Source organism: Scomber scombrus, chromosome 21 (assembly GCF_963691925.1).
Source record: "Scomber scombrus chromosome 21, fScoSco1.1, whole genome shotgun sequence".
NCBI classification, from domain to species: Eukaryota; Metazoa; Chordata; class Actinopteri; order Scombriformes; family Scombridae; genus Scomber; species Scomber scombrus.
The window spans coordinates 6,735,855-6,756,166 of NC_084990.1; the positions used below are offsets into that span (position 1 = coordinate 6,735,855).

General features: G+C 37.4%; 1 protein-coding gene across 1 annotated transcript in view; it reads right to left on the reverse strand.

Moving 5' to 3' along the window:
• pemt (phosphatidylethanolamine N-methyltransferase) overlaps positions 1-20,312 on the reverse strand; it is a 74,488-nt gene that overhangs the window by 21,665 nt on the left and 32,511 nt on the right. The window contains exon 4 of the mRNA XM_062442785.1: positions 6,939-7,084. Coding sequence (XP_062298769.1) covers positions 6,939-7,084 — 146 coding nt within the window. The remainder of the gene's footprint in view (positions 1-6,938; positions 7,085-20,312) is intronic.

Sequence of the window (20,312 nt, forward strand, 5' to 3'; positions counted from 1 at the left end):
ACACAAACGCACATAATCTGACCCATTTTGGGACTTAAGTATAACAGGACATGAACATTTATACTTCTCTTATTCCTTACTCCCTGGTCCACACACACACACACACACACACACACACACACACACACACACACACACACACACACACACACACACACACACACACACACACACACACACACACACACACACACACACACACACACACACACACACACACACACACACACAGAGGCTTCCAGCAGGTAAAACTGACCTGTTGAATTACACATGAGATGCTGGCCCTGTTTTCTGTCAAAGAGAGGCTGTTAATGCCCAAGTTATATAACAATTTGTATGATGATCATTTAAACGCTGCAGGTGAGGTGGGATGAAAAAAAGAAAAGATTATATAAACAAATGCGTTTGGCGTTTGAATAGAAAACCAGAACTAACTGGACCTCTGAACAATATGTTAACCTCATTTCTGACCTCTAAAGTGAGAGGTTCATTCATATTTGAAAGCAAAGGCATAATAAATATCTTTCCCGTTCCTACGTCACCGTTGTTTCATTGTGCTTATGAAAATGGACAACGCTGAGGAGTAGGGACAGCACAATGGTTGACTGGGGGTTAGAGAAGTGGGTCTGTGTTCAGCAGGTTGTGATTGAAGTTTGGATCCCGGGCCAGATGGCTGACACCTGTACAAATTTGATTGTGTTTGGATCTTTGTTTCTGCCCCACTGCCATCCGTTTGAATCATCAGGTCACAGTGACTCAAGGGGGCTTAATATAGAGCAAAGGAGACACATCAGATCACAACACACACACCCACAGGCCATATCCTCCAGCATAAAGGAACCAAAGTGCAGCATAAAAATCACCCCCATATGAACACACACACACACACACACACACACACACACACACACACACACACACACACACACACACACACACACACACACACACACACACACACACACACAGGAGAGTAATTTAAAATGAGTTTCACAATAGTGAAATAAGTATATAAGTACAATAATTTCTAGATAATTATATTGGAGCTACAGGATGTCTGAGGAACATGTTCATTGATTTCATACCCCGTGCCACAGCATGACAATTAATTTAATTCTATTAGTGACCTTTTTGTTGAGCTGATAGCATTAATTTAACAGTTGTTTCCTCTCATGTAACATTGATGGTAGGGATGGGTGTTTCTGGGATTTTATCAATACATATACTCTTATTGATACTCCTTATTCGTCCGGTTCTTTATTGAAACTCTTACTCTATTGGAACAGGATTAGACATGATTTGTATTTTAAATATAACTAAATATTGTTTAATGAGCAGCAACAGTAATGTTTACCTCAGAAAGTCACTTTATAAACATCATAATATCTTACTGGAAACAAATCTAAAATGCCAATAAAATCATATTTCTGACATCAAAATACAGAGTGTACTGTGATTGTGTCACATATACTGGCAGTGGATGGGTACTAGGTCAACGTTATATTTCACTTATATTTCAGCTGTTTCACTGTCTCCATTGTAGCCTCTCTGCTCTAGATATCCCTAATTTAGGGGAATTTAAAGTGGAGATGCTATTTAGATATTTATTTATTTGTTGTCTAATTCGATAAAAATACAGATAAAAATCATGGTAGCTATTCGGTCCACATGTCAACAGATCCATCTACGTGATAATCATTCAAACTCTATATGCTGATGAAGGCCATGCCATATTGTTGAAAGCTCTGAAAAAAAGCTAGTAAGTGCACCTTATCGTATTTTGTCAAAACAAACAAAAAGTAGTTTGTTGTCAACCTGCGCCACCTACAGGAAAGGTAACTAATTCCTACAAAGACATGTTACCAATGCAGTGGGGTTTTTTTTATTGCTGCTTTAAGCTTTAAATTTGACACCTTTCATCTAAAATAAAATCATTTTAAGACATGAGCATCTATCAAAAAGAAATATAATTTAGTTTGTGAGCTGGATTTGGAATATCTTGTGAATTCATTCTTAAACATCTAATATTTAACATTACGCATTCAGAGGACATTTTTCTGGAGACTTTTCCTGGGTTAATTATTCGCTTTACAAAAACCTAAACGTGTAAATTATTATCATTTTAATTATAATCGAGTTCAGAACTCAGTCAAGCTACATTGCACTGCTATATCAAAGTTTCTTTTCTTTTGTCATCAGCATGTCAGACACATTTTGATTCTTTTCACAAATACAATCTATGGCATGTGGGTAGCATCCCAACTGACCTGGATACATTTCTGAGTTTGCAAACAGGAATGATGTGGTTACAGTCTAGCCATCCTAATAGAACGATAGAGAAGCTGAGAGTGTACATCCTAACGAGCTACCGGATGCTTATAATATTTACTCTGTGTGTGCAAAGTCATGTCTGCCTCTTGGGATATCAAACATTTTCTGTATAATCTTTTTGCAATTTGAGAACTTTACTGCAGAAGAACTCATCTTCAATTGGTCTCAACACTGTCTGTGCTTTGACACTCTGCTGTACAAAGAAGAACTGGAAGTTTCTGCTTTATTGGTTTTCACCTTGCTGTTAGTCGCAGAGGGACAGGTGTAAGCAGAAGCTCACTGCTTTACCCCATGAGCTCCTATCACCTCCTGCTGCTCCTGATGCCTCCCCTCTGTCGGGACAGTTGGAGGATTAGTGGAGACTGAGACCATGTGAGTACACTGATGGCCAGTGATGGTGGACACAGTCTGGATCTTGGAGATGACTCACTGAAATGACTAACTTCAAAACTTAACATCAGCGCTTGCCAAAGACAGCAGTGTCGTACTCATGTTCATGTGAACCGTTGCCTGTACTCGGCGTCACGACAAAGGAAAACAAACATGTTTGTCTCAGAGGCAGATGTAAAGTTATTCACGTGTACCATGTGCGAGGATGAGAACGTGTTTGACGGCATGCATAGAGATGAGCAGGGCTGCATAAAGTGGAGCTCACGTGTTCTTCCTTGTGTGGAAGTTCACTTAAATATGTGCATGGGTGTGCATATCATTTCCCCCAAGTCACACTTGATACCAGACAAAGTAAGTCCTGTAAGATTAAATTATACTGTGTCCGGAGATATTATAAGAAATCCCATGAATAAAAGAAAACCAATGATGAACTCATTCTACTAAATCGTTTGTGTATCCACAGCCTGACATAGCTTATTTCTCCGCTTCTTTATTTTCAAAAGAAACCAAGACAACTAAATACACATCAATAACAGTTTTTGTGCCACTAGCTGATATGTTTCTTCATTACGATGAACATGGAGACTGTAGAATTTTGAATCAATATCACATACATTATACTATATATACTAATTGCTATCAAATCTGTGGATCAATATTATCTGTAAAAATACACTATTTACTCCCATTTGAGTGAAAAGAATAAAGAGACAAATATTACAGTGCTGTTTGAAGCTACAGTAAGATTTTCCTGATTATTCTAATTGAAGTACAATTCAAAGAATATCTTAATGTGTAAAAGTGTTGTGAAAGGCCTGAAGGACCCAGGATCATTCAGCAGCCAACCAGTACAAACTTATTCTTTTCTCAACTTTTTACTGGCCCACTACTACCTCTCGCACCGATGCTCTAAGCTAGCATTAGCTGCTTGAAGACATAACTGGTTGCACTCGCTTGACTTCCAAAATATATAAAAAATATTCAGTTTTTTATACAAAGAGCTTGTTGGAATGATCATTTTTATTGCACATACAAGGAACTGACTTTTGTTGGGTTGCACCAACCTAATTGCATGATAAAAAGTGGCAAATAAATAAATGTTAAGTCAAATATAAAGAATAACCTTCACTTGCTGAAAGACCCAGTGAGAGACGGTTGAAAACTTGGAATTAAAAAGGTAGAAAGTGGACCTTTCAGTTTTGATTATTTTTTTTCATATAATGTTCGCTAACTTCAGTGTTTATATATATATTTTTTAAACCTGAAACCCCCCGCCGACACACACATTCTCAAACCCTTGAGGCCTCTACTACCATCCCTTTGTTAAGATAGCCTCAGTAGGAAAATAGGAGAGGATACATAAACTTGTAAACTTCTACAAAACTGCAACCACATGAGAATTGAAACCTGTTTTGGTTAAACGTGAACTACCATCTCCAAGTCATAAACCCTGCCTCATTTGCCTCATTTGCACTGGCATGTAAGTCCACGCTAAAGTCTGTTGAAATTGCATACAAACAAGCTCTGAAAAGTCTAGATAAAAAGCCCAACACATACCATCATTGTGCCATCTTGAAGAAATATATAATAAATAAAATAAAATATAATAAAATATGCTGATTGTATCCTGGTCTATAAAATCCTCACCGGACTAGATCCACCTCCGTTAAAGGAATTTATAAAGAAAAACATAAATAGGTCAACCAGAGCAGGATCCAGAGGTGACTGTCTGGTCCCATTTAGGAAAACTTGTTTTGGGGCAGTCAGCATTCTCATACCGAGCGTCGCATACATGGAACACGATACCGAGTGACATACGAGATATCCCAACCCTTGCCTCATTCACTAAACACTTAAAAATATGGTTCATAAACAATCAATACTGTACTCATAACCTATCTTAAAAATCCTCTGTATGTGCTGTACATATGTGGGTTTATTTGTTGGGGTGTAATTTTGGGATGTTGCTGGTGTCAAACCAGTCTTGTGACCTTGTATACAGACATACTTCTAATTATGTAGGTGAATACAGTGCAATAGTGCGTACACAAGTACATCTGTGTATATTTACCAAGTGCAATAATATCTGAGTGTAAGAAATAAGTGCAATAGGGCATTGTGCAATACACACTAGCACTTATACACTTTTGTGCAATAGGGCCATGTGCAATATAATCAACACACTGAAACGGACAATGTGCAATAACAGCTGTTTTTAATTGTGTTTTTTTAATTAAATGTTTATCTGTCTGATTACATATTATTATTTTATTTTATTTTATTTTATTTTATTTTATTTTATTTTATTTTATTTTATTTTATTTTATTTTATTTTATTTTATTTTATTTCATTTTATTTTATTTTATTTTATTTTTTCTTTCTTTCTCTATTTCCTTTTCCTTTTTCCTTTTAAAGAAGGTTATTTTACATGTCGTTGTATTTAACATCAACCTGCCCCCAGGGACTAAAGATGGAAATTAGCCACTGGCTATAATCTTGTGTATTTATATGTTAATGTTTTTTGATCAATATGCATTGTCCCTGTCCTTTAAATAAATCAAACTACAAATCTACTATGTCTGTTTGGGTAAATGTAAATGATCTTATAAATATTTTTTTTAAGAAAAAGAAATATTCTTCCATTCAGTCACACTTTAAAATGTGCTAAGTCAATATGTATTCAAATCATTATGCAATGGAATCTACGTAGAGGAATATATACAGTATGTATCAATATAAACTACATACAGCTATAATAGATTTATCAATGTAAGAATGTATTTAGTGACTGTGCTATAGGTGAACACATTGGACCCACATATAAGTCAGACAGAAATGTTTCTGAAGTCAGTGGGTTGAGTATGATTTGAATAAATTTATTCCATATCCTGTGTTTCTGTTTTTAACTTTTCAATTTACCTCACAAGGTTTCCACCCTCTTAAATTCCATTTACTATCTACTGTATGCTGTTGTTCTTTTCTTTAAAAAAAAATGCATTATGTAAAGGACCTTGAATTGCCTCATGTATGAATATACAAATAAACGTCATTATTAAAGGCAAGAGCGTAGGTTTGGTTTTAGGCGCAGGTGCATACTGAAGTCTGAAGTTCTTCTGAAATTATTCAACCGAAAAATAAGTGAAGGCTGTCTTGCATATATACGGATCTAAAAAAAACTAATATGATGAAACTTATCATCATGCCATCATTAACAACTGTGGTAACAACAACAAAGAAATACTCTGCCTTGTTAAAGTGCTGAACCAGTTTATAACCATGTTCAGCTTCCATGATAGGAACTTTATAATGGCTGATCGATCGGGAAAGACTGATGTTAAATTCAATAATAATAATAATAATGATAATCAATAAAAAACTGTGTAAAGATTACATAATCTTTTTAATTCATAAAACATGCAGAGGATGGGGCGGTGCTTTTTTGAGTCATGAGTTTTTCCTGTGGTCTCTCTCTCAGGTTGCATATGTCCCCAACAACCTCATTAAGGCAGGGGAGTCTAAGAGGGGTAATCATGAGCATAAAAGCACACTCTGCACCCTACACTACCACTCATAAAGCTAAAAAGTGTAATGCTTTGAGCATATTGCAAAAAGTGAAGGTGACCTAGATGACTGCATCAACATTTTTATCTTTTCTCATCTGGATTTTGGCAGCTGGACCTTCTTACGACTGTCTTCATAGCATAAAATAGTGTGCTTGTTTAGAATCATCACTCATAAGAATCAAATCAAGAAGAATATGTTTTCATAGTCATAAAAAAAGTACTACAGTGATGTAATATTGCACATTTATGTAGTAAGGGGACTTATGGAAGAGAGTTTAAAAAGGTAACTCGAGGTCAGCTCCAGTGGTGTACTGGTTACGATGCATGCCACATAACTGCAAATCCAACAGTGCACCTTTGTTGCATGTCACTCCCCCATCTCTCTTTCCCTTAATATAAATATATCTAAAAAGAAAAATCATCTGGCTCAAACTGAAAAAAACACTGGATCCTACAATCCCCAAAATGCAACTAAAGGACATAAAATGTCACGCTCCTAATTTGTCAAGGGGGTTTTTTGTTAAAAATTTATCATCTTGAAGCCCAAGCCCAAATTACTCTGGTGATATTATTTTATAACTGACTAAACTGACCTTTACATATAAAATCAGAGGACTGCCCCTTTCAAATGTATTACTGTGTTTGACACTTACCTAGAAAGGTTCCAGTGAATCCCAGAGCCAGGAAGCTGCTGACCACCAGCACAGTGCCCAGTACCAGGAAAACTACACCAATATAGGAGATTTCTGTCCTGTCCATCAATTCCCACCTGTCCTGGGCTTTCATCGCCACGGTTATGCTGTAGGGAAAAGAAATCAAAATGGCCTTTATTTAATAAACGCTAAAGGCGTTGAGCATGGTCGGATCAGTAGCGGTAATTGAATTGACCTAATTTCGACAAGACCTTCATGTCAGTGGTAACAGCAAGGACTATGAGCTAAATAAGTGTAAGAAACGCAACACAATAAGGACCTGGAGGAAAAAAGGAAATGAGACAACAGCAGAGGAATAGTGACAAGGACTGAAATAAGAGAGAATATGGATGGTCAAGGTTAGAGGAAAAACTGGTGATGGACTTGATTTCCAATAAAGCAAATATTGCCCTGACCTACTGTTATCAGACTAATTCTCTGTAATGCTGACATACTTCTTAAAAGAGTCATGGTCAGGCTGTTGTTCCGCAGTACATGAAGTACTCATTCATTAAATCACTGAAATCAAACATATTCTCCAAAAACTCGGTGATTGGAACATTTGGAACATTGTTGTAAATCACTCTTGGTTAAAAACAGCCATGTCACAAACTAACTAACCATGAAATTAGCCTTTTTGTGAAGAATGGTCACTCAGAACAGAAGACAGGCCTTTAGCTTATTTGTGCATTGTATTTTGACATTTCAAATGTTCCCACCTAAAAGGACTTGCAGTATCCTGTTATCTTTCTTAGTGTTCCACATTACATCCGAATCAAACAGTGATTGAATATGAGCAGGCATCAATGGAACACATCAATGCTGCTGTTCAGGTTGTATTAAGTTGACTTATAGAAATAAGCTGTTACATATTAAACATATTACTACTAAGTTTAGTCTGCATGTTTTTATGATAATTCACTATGTCTCATATCAATCTTAATATCATTTCAATATTATTTGTACCACTCAACGGGTACACAGTTTTACTAGTATTGCTTATTACTTATTGACCACCTTTAAAAACACTAATGGGCCCATTTGACCCGACAGCCAGACAATCCTGACTCATACACTGGTTTTATTACTATAAACTACAGAAGCTTCAGCATCAACTAACAAGACTATCTCTGTGTTTAGACAGAACATCAAATGAACTTTTGATGCAACATGTTTCAATGCAAAGTCAATGCAAAGATGTGAGTAGACAAAATTCGAACTAAACTAAAAGTTCAGTTGAAGGTGATGGGAATGTCATCAGTTTTGCAGGTATTTGAACAAAATCCGACCACATGGTGCTAGAGAAAAGTTGAGGGAATATCAAAGTTATTACAATTCATTCTATGAGAAACATGAATGTCGTTACCAAATCGCAATCCATCTAGGGTTGTTAGGATATTTCACTGAAAGACCTCAATTCTGTGGCATCACCACAGTCAGTCGGGTTGATTAAGGCTATTCTGTCTAAATATGTACAAAATGATATACACACTTACACAGATTAATGGCAATTCATTAAATAGGTCTTGAGATATTTCAGTCTGGACTAAATTAGTGGACCACTGACCAACAGATCCTAGAATTCAGGTTGGGCAGAAACTTCATTCACTACTGATTGGTTTTGGCAAAATAATCATCTCAACCGAGACAGAAACCTCTAACATGAGCATGGTGTCAGACTGAGAACAGAAATGAAAGACAGTGGGAAATTGAGTCCAATTAACAGACTTGCTCTATCCTCAGGCTGGCAGTCTTGCAAGTTATGACTTTTTAGAGATTTAACATTACATCTTATTTTAAAAGGACCAATAATGAGCCGCCACAGTGTGCAGATTCAAGTTTGAAGTATTATTTGGCTCAAAATGTCATCACTATGGGATTAGAAGACTCCTGAGGTATCATTGTGACATCACTGCATAGAAAAAAACCCTCACCATGATGTTACTTTAGAGTAGAGACGCATTTTCATTTTGTTCTTTAGGTACACCAGGGAAATGTCACTCTTTCATTGACTCACTCATTAGGTACACTTTTGTTTTGCTGTGGACTTCAGAGCCAAATTACATGTCTTCATTACATTTTTAACTGCAAAACCTGTAACTGGGGGTTAGGTTGAAGTAAAAAACAGGAAGTAAGTCTCAGTCTTCCAAACTATGCCTGGTAGCCCCCAAAAGCAACAAACATTTCAGACACAATCAAGCTTTCCATTTTCTAAGAAAACCAGCTCTCTCTTATATCCCACAATCTCTTCTAATGCATCAACAGTGTGTGTATGTGTGTGACTATAGAGATAATATGAAGAGACTGCTTGTTAATCAAAGTGCTTTTACCTTTCCCTGACAACATACTTGAATGCAGTCTGCACTGGCAGATGATGTGAGGGTCATATGTTGTATTCATTTTGTAGATGCTTGGGTTTGCCTGTGTATAAAAGATGGTACCTGGATTTTGTATGAAGATGTTATAATTTATTTTAAGTCTGGAGCACTTACTTGCTTGAGTCCATTCTTCGCAGCCAGAACAAAACGTAAAATAAAGCTACTTAAATTGTGGCGGCACCAATTAACTGCTTCGGCCTTGTTCCAAAAGTGGAACAAAATTGGAAACAAATTGCAAGACATACTGCTTTTAAAGCTTACCTTAATACCCCGTGCGCAGGCAAACCTCAGCCTTCAGGATAATTAATTGTCATGATTGGTATGACAAGTCCATGATTCTGCAGTTGACTGTTCCTAAGCAACCCCACCTAAGTATGAACTCTGACAATCTTAGAGACTTTGTGCACTAATGCCTTGGCTGTCAAGTGCCTTTATTTATGCTATATAAGTACAAAGACACTTTGAAGTAGGACGGCAAATCGAACTAAATGGTTGTGGTGCAAAAAATGATAAGTGAAAAACAAACATAACAATCAAAAAAAGTGCCTATTTGTCCAACCAAGAGTCCAAAACGCAAATATATGCTATTTAAATGAGAGAAAACAAGCAAATCCTCACATTTGAGAAGCTGAAACCAGATAATCTTTGAGGTTTGTTTGTTTTTTGCCATAGCCACAGTTTCGACTAAGGAAGTTCCTGGTAAAATTAAGGAGGCGGGACCTTTACAGGAACGTCCTCTCACTCGGTCCTCTCAGCTGTTGTGTCTCCATGTCAGAGTAGGACAGTGGACCCACCGGACTCTGACCGTGACGTCACCGAAGCGTCTTGCCGAAAACATAACAAAGAAAACGACAACGAAGAGGTAAACATGGAAGGATCTGAGGTGGTTGCTGCGTTTCTGGTTTGTGTGTTTGTGTACATGGTAGTGGACGCGTTCTGCTACTGTTCTTCTTCTGCTGGGTTTTAAAAATGCCGCTTATTTCAGCGATTTCTGTTGACCTCACATCCCGCTTTAAGTATACCCAATCAGCACCAAGTGAACCTCAAGCCCCACCCAGGAGTTTTTCAGGGCCAAACGGAGTACCTACCACGAGGCAAGGTCTCATTTAGCCCCCGTAAAAGTTCCTGCTATGGAGACACGCACCAACGGCCCTGTAAAATTACCCTGAAGTTCCTGCAGTGGAAACGGGGCTCCTGGCAGGGTAAGTCTATTTGCTGGGCGGTCCACCATTTTGGTCCACATTGTTAGATGGATTATTTGTAGATTGTTTTGAAATTTTGTACAAACATTCACAAACAATGTATCCTAATCACTTTGGTGATTCTCTGAGTTTTTGTCAGGGAAACATTATGCCAAATAAATATCTACTACTGTACATATCTGCATATGGGGTTATGTGCTTATGTGTTAAGACCCTGACCATGAACCATATGCTGTGTTCCATTTACCTCAGAAGTTGGAAGTCAGAGCTGGGAATTATGTCACACCCAAGTTTGATTTGTTCCAGTTAAAAGTCAGAAAACCAGTTCTATCCAGGTTAGCCATTGATGGCAATACCAGTTGATAACAACCCATTTCGCTGTATTTTGCGCATACAAACAGCATAGCAGCATGTCTACATTTTGAAGTTGGACAGTACTGTGTGTACGACTTATTTAATGAAACATAAATACTGCCAATAAACAGGATATTAATACATCTTTCACACTGTTGATGCACAGGGCTACCATCTTGGATTTTGAGATTGGGGCTGGTGGGGTTCGTCCGACTTTTTAGTGACTTTTTAATCAGAAATCCAACTTCAGGAGGCGTTCACGTTGAAATGTATTACTGGGAACCCGGAAATTCCAACTTCCGAGTACAACTGGAATGCACCAATAATGTCTCCAGTTTGAATGTGACAGGACTTGTGTTGACTCTCTGTCCCTCCTTACATACTAAGCAAAGATGTTGAACCAGGTAAACATTACCTGCTAAATATCATCATTTTAGGATTGTCATTCTGGGCATCTTAGCATGCTAGCATTGGCATTTAGCAAAAAGCATGACTGCACCTAATTACAGTCTCACAGAGCTGCTATTATTACTGTAAAGGCAGTACTGCGGGTATACAAATTACTTCAATTAGACCATACAAAGCACTACTTTGAAGAATGAATAGATGAATAGATTTCAGTGTGTGGTCAGTGTTTATCCCATATGTTTAATTGTATACCAATGCTAAACCTTGATAGGTTGTTAAAAAGTGCATAAACTTCCACATATATGTCTGATATAGAAACATTAATGGGGGGCAGGCGGCCTGGGTTAAGTCAATTATTGGAGCATTTTAGGTTTTCTTACAACCTCATAAGATAGCTTTAGTTTTTTTTTTTTCCTTCTTATTTTTCACTACTCAGCTGTAATCTATGTGTCAGTGTCAGTTCAAACATACACACACGAATCCTAGCCCAGGGAAGATGCTGGCCACAGTAGTGAGAGGGAAACATGTGGCGCGAAGAGAGTATGTAGTGCTTGTTGCTGGGAGACAAGTATAATCACATTTGCTTTATCAAATGTTTATCAAGTTCCTTCTCCCTTATTTTTAATGATATCCACATCGTATTCACCTACGTGCAGACATTTGCAACAAAAAAAAAGGAAAGAGAAACCTGAAAAAATGTCCCCTGAACCACAGGTTGTGAGACTACAGACTGTATAACAGTAGTTGGATGAGAGGGGCAACATGTTTTGGTTTGCATTCTAGTTCAAAATCTAGATGAAATTAAATTATTTTTGCCCCTTTAGATCACATCCCTGGTCATACTGGGCACCAACTTAACATAAAAAAGTTTCTTTGTATTCTTATATCAAATTCCTGCAACACAAAATAAAACTTCCACTTCTTCCACTTTTAGAGGAACAGAGCTGAGATTCATTACAACACGCCCAATTTTCAACGTTCAAATCAAATTCCTCTGAATGTTATGTCCTGCATGTCTATTCTGTTTCAGTCAGAAATTCATCAGATGTTACATATTCTTGAAATGTTGCTTCAATTGGACTTTAAGGTTGGTCCTTTTTGACCTATAGATGCAATGCTGCAAAGCGATTAAAAAAATACCAGTAATTACATGAGGCAAGACTGGTTAAATGAATATTTTTGCAATGCATTTTATCATTACAACTCTTCCAGTAGCTTGTAACAAAAAGCCAACAGAGCCTATTGTCCATCACAGTGTTCTGTTTATAGACAGTTCCACTGCTGACACAGGTATACCACGCCACCAAGTACAGACAGGCTTCTCCTTCCATGGACATTCAGATTTTTTTCCAGGAGCACTACTGCTTACAACACTGCCATAACACCAACGCATCTGCAAAACTCCAGCTTCTTCCACTTTGACCAAATATGGATTTCTGGCAGTAAATAACATGATGGCAGTGAGAGGTAATCTCCCATCCTTGCTTCCAAACATCCTTTCAGAAGCTAAACTGATGATTTATATGCTTCTTACATTGACAAAAAATGCACAGTTATTGCTCCGGGAAGACAAATATATTCCATTAATATGTATGTAGAATATCATGATGGAAAACAGCTTAAAATGCAATAATCTGTTTGAATATGGTTTGAGGGAAAAAAGCTTCATAAGTCACTGTGTAAAAGTATTCCACGATTAACTTGATGTACAGGCTTAAACCCTTCAATATGCATGATTACCTATGTAAAAATGCGAGTGAAACCCCAATTCAATCCAAAAAACATAGTGTCCCACTAATTCTACCTCTAATTTAGACTCCATAGACTCCACTGAAGTTGCACAGTCAGAGTCAGAAAGTAGAGCGAGCTTTGTAGAGCGATATTGTTTTTGCAGATCAGGTAAGATGTTTTTTTGATAGATGTTTCTTTTACGTAACAGCCTTTTTGGGCATTGTTTGAGATAAATAAGTCTTCAAAATGCTTACTGTTCCCTTTGTACAGTGCAGCTTTACGATGTATAATACTGGCTATTCACCATTTCTGTTTGGCCCCTTTTATGCTCCTCATTTTGCATTTCATGGTTTTGTAAATTATGTCAAGGCAACCATGCCCCGCAGCCTCTAAATAGACCAAAGAGTTTAAAAGTGCAGCATTTATAGTGTTGAAAGGGTTCCTTACATTGCACATTATAATGGAACATACACAGGTGCTGGAAGATGCAGTTTTTCTCTCTTTGTATGTGTCACTGTGCATTAGCACACCTGTGGGTTGTCACCTGAATGCAAAGTAATTCCAGTAGACGAAAATGGGTCCCGAATCAGAACTAGGTTTCACATGCTGTGAGTCTTATGGTGTAATATGATGCGGCTTGCCGGACACAAAGAGTGACTGCTGGGTTGTCTGTTAAGTAAGGTGGCCTGGCAAGACGCACTGCTGGGATTTGGATTGGAAAAAAGATGGGAAAGGAGGTCTAGGGGACAAAGGTGTGGGCATGGGGTGAGTGGGTGCGAGGGACTGACCGCTGTATGTACTGTAACAGCTGAGTTTCTGCTGATGGAGCACGCTCTGCAATGTCTAGAAATACAGGAAAACTTGCTTTTGATATATGAAGGTCAGTGAGGGAAGGTTCCTTTCACAATGAGCCTTTTCACAGCAGAGCTTAGAAAAGGAAGAAACATGGCTGGTGAGTTCACAAGGCAAGTGCCCAAGGGAAGCGCCCACACTCACACACACACGTGTACACAGCTTCATTTGTGACATTTCAACCCATTACAATAAATGCTGTATATGTCTTGACCTAAATTCCGCTCTGACGCATCAGTTTGTGACCACCCTACAGTCGCTGCAACCACCCTTCAGTCGCTGCAACCACAGTGCACGTGTACATTTCTTTTGAATACAGTCTGACACATAAAGATGAATGAAAAATATCCTTTCTAGAACTGAATAATTGTAAATGTAAAGTGCATTGTCAAATAACCTTATAGGCTCTCTATTGTATATCTCTACCCAGTTACATATTCCAATCACGTGGATCAAAAGAGACCTTCCAAAGAGATCTCCATTTGAAAATAATTGCAGTCATTAAAGCTGCAGGTTACTTGTCCTAGATTACCCAGTTTTCAATCATACATAATAAGAAACTGATAGTTGATTTGAATCTGTGTGAGCTGTCATTTTTTAACACTTAAACGAAAATGATGAATGAATATGATAATAACGCATTGTGGAAAGGCTGCTTGGAAAGGAGCCTTTAAAAACAGCAGCAGTAATATTTTTACCTTGCAGAGTATATCTCCATAGAATCTTTGTCATCATCATAAAGTTGTAAAACCACTTGCCGCAACTACTCAAATGGATATGAAAAGACATTTTGAACACTTCACTTTGTACCTTTTTCCATGTTTTGTCAATCAATAGTATAGTGTGAGCTCTGTCGTCTTTTCAGTTTACAGTACAGTACATTTGGGAAAGATCATTAACAGTTTTTCATGGTACGTGGTAGTCGTAAGGATACATCAGTGCATTCTCAATGAGCGACTGCACCGCTTACTTTTATGTCAGCACAAATGTATGAAACAGGTTTGAGCAATGCCTAAGGAGTATTCCTGGACGTCTGTCTAGACAGCAGCACTGAATGTATGTCAGCACAAATGAATGAAGAAGGTATGAGTAATGTCTAAGGAGTATTCCTGGACGTCTGTCTAGACAGCAGCACTGAATGTAAAAGGCTAGAGTTTGATAAATATGTCACTGCCACAACAAAGAACAAGAAAGACTAAAAGTCTGTTGAGCAGGTTTAATGTTCATCATGTACCATGTAAGTTTAGCGTTTAGCTGAGGCTGATGGGAATGTTATTTGTTTTGCTGATATTTGGACACAAGTGTTGGACAAACTGAAATTTTGACTGGATAGAAAAATGGGGGATCGTCAAATTGGTTACAATAGTGCCTGAGAGGAACGTGAGTTTCTGAACCAAATATCATACCAATCTGAGTAGGGCTGGGCGATATGGACAAAATCGAATATCATGATATTTTAGACCAAATACCTCGATATCGATATTGCAACAATATTGTAGAGATGATTCTTGATGCTTTCACAAAACATTTACACTATGAACTTTTTGATAAATAATCATCAGTAATGTGGATACAATGACAAAGTGGGTAAAAGGTACAAAACAGAACAGCTACAACAGTCTGGTAAGTTCCGAAAATCATATATTTTACTTTAATGCAGCATTTAAAACCAGGAAAAGACAACTCTTATGACATATTGCGATATTACGATATCCAAAATCTAAGACGATATCTTGTCTCATATCACGATATCGATATAATATCAACATATTGCCCAGCACTAGATCTGAGCATCAAACCCCAATCCTTCAGAAACTTCTGAACCAGTTTGTGCTCCCCCTTTAAAAAGTGGTGATTCCCTATGCAGGCAGCTTTAATCATGATCATTCCTTGCAGGTAGAGGCAGATGCAGAATATAGCAACATTTAGCAGTTAAGCCATTTCATTTCAGTGGAAGTAAATCTGTAGGAATCTTTCGAGTAAACTGTGGTGAACTCCATTGAGAAAATTTTCACCGATGACCAAAAAAGAAGATCTTGCATTGGTTTAGCTATATTTGCACATCCCATTATTACTTAACGGTGATCATGCTTCAAAAGAGGTTTGCATAATTACAGTTGCAGTATCAGACAGGAGGTGAGGGTATAAATATATGTTTTTAATAAAGGTATGTGAAGTTATTGTACCGGACATTAAAAAAAACATTCATAACACGCATAACATTATTTACTAAGTTCTTTAAATGACGCTCTACTCCATCGTAGACTACAAGAATCCATTCCAGGGAGGAGGAATATTTGATAGTCTGTTGTCAAACACTTATTAACATTAACATTTCTAAATGTGGGTTTTGGTATAGTCTATTTTAGCTTTTAATATTTCCTGAGCATAAACACAAAGGGAATGGAAGTGTCATATGTTCACATTTTATACTTCTAAATGAGCAAATCCCAAACCCCCCATCTGATTAAGCTTCTTGCTAATAGAAAGAGTGCCTATTAAACACAGCGAGTTGTTAAAACAATGGACTTGTCAAAGCCACATGGAACATTTGAGGTTTATTATTAAGCATAATCAGTGTAGAGCACCACTGCCTTGTGCTTAGCAGATAAATCTACCCGCTTTGTGTCTCCAATACATTTGTAACACAGCCTATAAATTGGTTTGGTGGAGCTATAAAAACACTGCAGCTGTCAGTCAGCTAATCAGTACGCCAGTGAATTAGACGGTGTATAAGTAAGTCAGTTAGGCAGACATTTAGCAGCACGACAATGAAGATGTAAAAGAATTAATCTACTGCTGGTCAATCAGTCAGTATTGTCTGTAGGTAGGTGATTTGGTAGAGGTGTGTGTGTTTAGTATTTAGTATGAGACTCTTTTCTGTTTAAAGCTACCCCGTGGAGTTTTTAACCCCTATTAGCCATATGGAACAGTTTTTTTTTAATCAAGCAGAACCCTGTTTTGTTTATATTACGCACACAGGTATGTCTATATACATTTTTTCCAATGATTTCACACTGTTCCACTGGTTTATAGGTGACATATTGTGCCAATTAACAGTGCAATGTGCCCACAAAGGCAGGGAAAAAGAGGACTGCTAGGGAGCAAACGTGGATATAAACAATGCAGATTTCAAATGTACAAAATATTGGTTTGCAAATGTTTTATGAGGAGGAATGCCAGTTCAACACCCACAGTTAGAATACAATGTTTATTTATTGCATATAACATTTCTGTACTATACAAATAATTTATAGTGTTGAAAGGGTTCCTAACATTGCACATTGTAATGGAACACACACAGGTGCTGGAAGATGCAGTTTTTCTCTCTTTGTATGTGTCATTATGTGTCATACAGTGTGTAATATTCAAACTAGCATATACAAACCAAATCACACAATAGGACATGAAGACACTACCAAATGGGCCAAGCCACTCTATGCTTACATACAAAAATATAAATAGTACATTTTAGAATCCACTTGATTCTTTTCGTCCATTTTTTGAACATGTGTATTTATGTAATAAGATTCTCTTCAGTGGCATACAGTATATGAAGAGAACGGCCAAAATTTTAGCAGGCAAACCACACAATTACACAGATTTCAGAGAGAAAAAGGCCTTGCTTTTGCTTTATTTGATCATAATTATGCATTGAGCTGACTGTAAAACAGTCACATCTTCAGTGTTTTTCCGAGAAACATCTAGAAATATTTACTTGTGGTATAATAATGTATAAAAATATCCCTGGAGGCCTATTAAAACTTAAGGTCATTATACATGTTGCATTAAAAATGAAGTCAAGACGATGTCTGCAGTTGTGTAATTTTATAAAATTGTTTTTGAAACCTTTAATGCCTGAAGAGCTTTTCTTAAAAAACAAGTAATTGTCCAGAAAGTGAATTTTGAAAGCTATAAATCCCATCACCCCCATGGGTATATAGTTATTTTGTGCTGTGGGGCAGTAGAGTTCTTATCAATTGCTCCTTTTTACAATGATAAACCATACCATCTTTATAAAAGCCGCAGATCTTTCAAAAATAAATGGATTAAGCCTGAACCGTATATTGACGACTGCAATTTTTTCCCATTGCAATGCTGCAAGGTATTAGGATGTAGATGTCAGCAGTATGACAATCCAAAATGCACACACCACATCTGTATTTTTCTTTCTATCACTTTAAGCAAAGACTTTGTTCAAGGCAGCTTATCAAGCTGCCATTAGGCAGAGAGTGGACTGAACAGTAGGGAGATCATTCATGCCTCATGCTACTCAGCATCTACTCTGCTAAGTTGTCACTGAGCAAAGCAAACACGCAATCAGTCTTACCAATTTGTAACAATGTCCTTATTCAGTTACCTTTCTAATCACCAACTGAAATGACATGGCTCATCCCGATTTGCATGATAATTTCATCAACAACAGATCATTATTACACAGCACGAGACAGAACAACATTTCACTCTACTGCTGTGTTGGTGGTATTATTCATCTGACCATATGGCACTGCTGACTATCCAAAATAATTGCAGTCATTAAAGCTGCAGGTTACTTGTCCTAGATGACCCAGTTTTCAATCATACATAATAAGAAACTGATAGTTGATTTGAATCTGTGTGAGCTGTCATTTTTTAACACTTAAACGAACATGATGAATGAATATAATAATAACGCATTGTGGAAAGGCTGCTTGGAAAGGAGGCTGTCAAAACAGCAGCAACAGCAGTACTAGCTTGCTTTGTAAAACTACATTTTGGTCAGTAACAGTTTTACCTTGCAGAGTATATCTCCATAGAATCTTTGTCATCATCATAAAGTTGTAAAACCACTTGCCGCAACTACTCAAATGGATATGAAAAGACATTTTGAACACTTCACTTTGTACCTTTTTCCATGTTTTGTCAATCAATAGTATAGTGTGAGCTCTGTCGTCTTTTCAGTTTACAGTACAGTACATTTGGGAAAGATCATTAACAGTTTTTCATGGTACGTGGTAGTCGTAAGGATACATCAGTGCATTCTCAATGAGCGACTGCACCGCTTACTTTTATGTCAGCACAAATGTATGAAGCAGGTTTGAGTAATGCGTAAGGAGTATTCCTGGACGTCTGTCTAGACAGCAGCACTGAATGTAAAAGGCTAGAGTTTGATAAATATGTCACTGCCACAATAAAGAACAAGTAAGACTAAAAGTCTGTTGAGCAGGTTTAATGTTCATCATGTACCATATAAGTTTAGCGTTTAGCCGAGGCTGATGCGAATGTTATTTGTTTTGCTGATATTTGGACACAAGTATTGGACAAACTGAAATTTTGACTGGATAGAAAAATGGGGGATCGCCAAAGTGGTTACAATAGTGCCTGAGAGGAACGTGAGTTTCTGAACCAAATTTCATACCAATCCATCAAATAGTTGTTGGGATATTTCATTAAAAACCACAGTTGTCATGGTATCACAAGAGAAAACATCAGGGAATCAACAATGGTTTCAGGAAACCTCTGAAAAGTGGGAACGTTGAATTTCTTTGCCAAAGTTTGTGGCAATCCATTTAGTAGATTTTAAGATATTTCACAGAATATGTGAAAACCTTGACTTACTGAAGGCAAGTCAGGAGATAATCTTTAGTGAATATTTTTCCCTAGTGAGGGTCACACATCGAAAATCTAACATTTCCCAAAATACAACCAATAGGCTGTTTTTATCAGACTTATTTACCTCATGTCTTTCCCAAGCTTTCTGTTATAACTTTGTGATTTACAATTCCATGGTCTTACACTCATGACTGTGACCCTGTAACTCACAGTTACATATAAAATCAGTGAAGTGCTTTTTTATTTCTGATGAAAATTACAGGGGCTGTAGAAGGCATGTTCCACCAGTATACAAAGCAAAGTGATCATCCAAGCAATTATTTGAATTTCTTTGTCATGACAGTGTTGCACAGTAGTGTGAGAAATTATTTCAAATATCATTCACGTTATTTATTTTATGTAAGTGACTTACATTTAAGGAAGTAAAGGACTTGATCACTGTAGCTATTATTTACCTCATTTACATCTTTCGCTGCTAGCACATCTGAGTGAATGAGTTGTTAAGTACTACAGGAGTTATTTTTAGTTATGTTGAACTGTGTCTTAATAAACACTATCTTTAGCAGCTCAAGAGAAAACTGGCAATTTTACAGTTTGTTCCACAACCATTGTTGCCCAGCAACAGGCATCCTTTGAAGGAAAAAACTAATCAGGCACCAGCATACTGTATATGTACGGCATTTTTGAAGGTGCTTTGTCACAATTTTGATCCATTGTGGGAGGTGTGGAGGAGTGTATTCCCACTGGATATATTGTGGTGGCAGGCGTGGGGTGGCACTGGTACATACAGACCTGTGGGCAGATGAGAATGGGAGGAA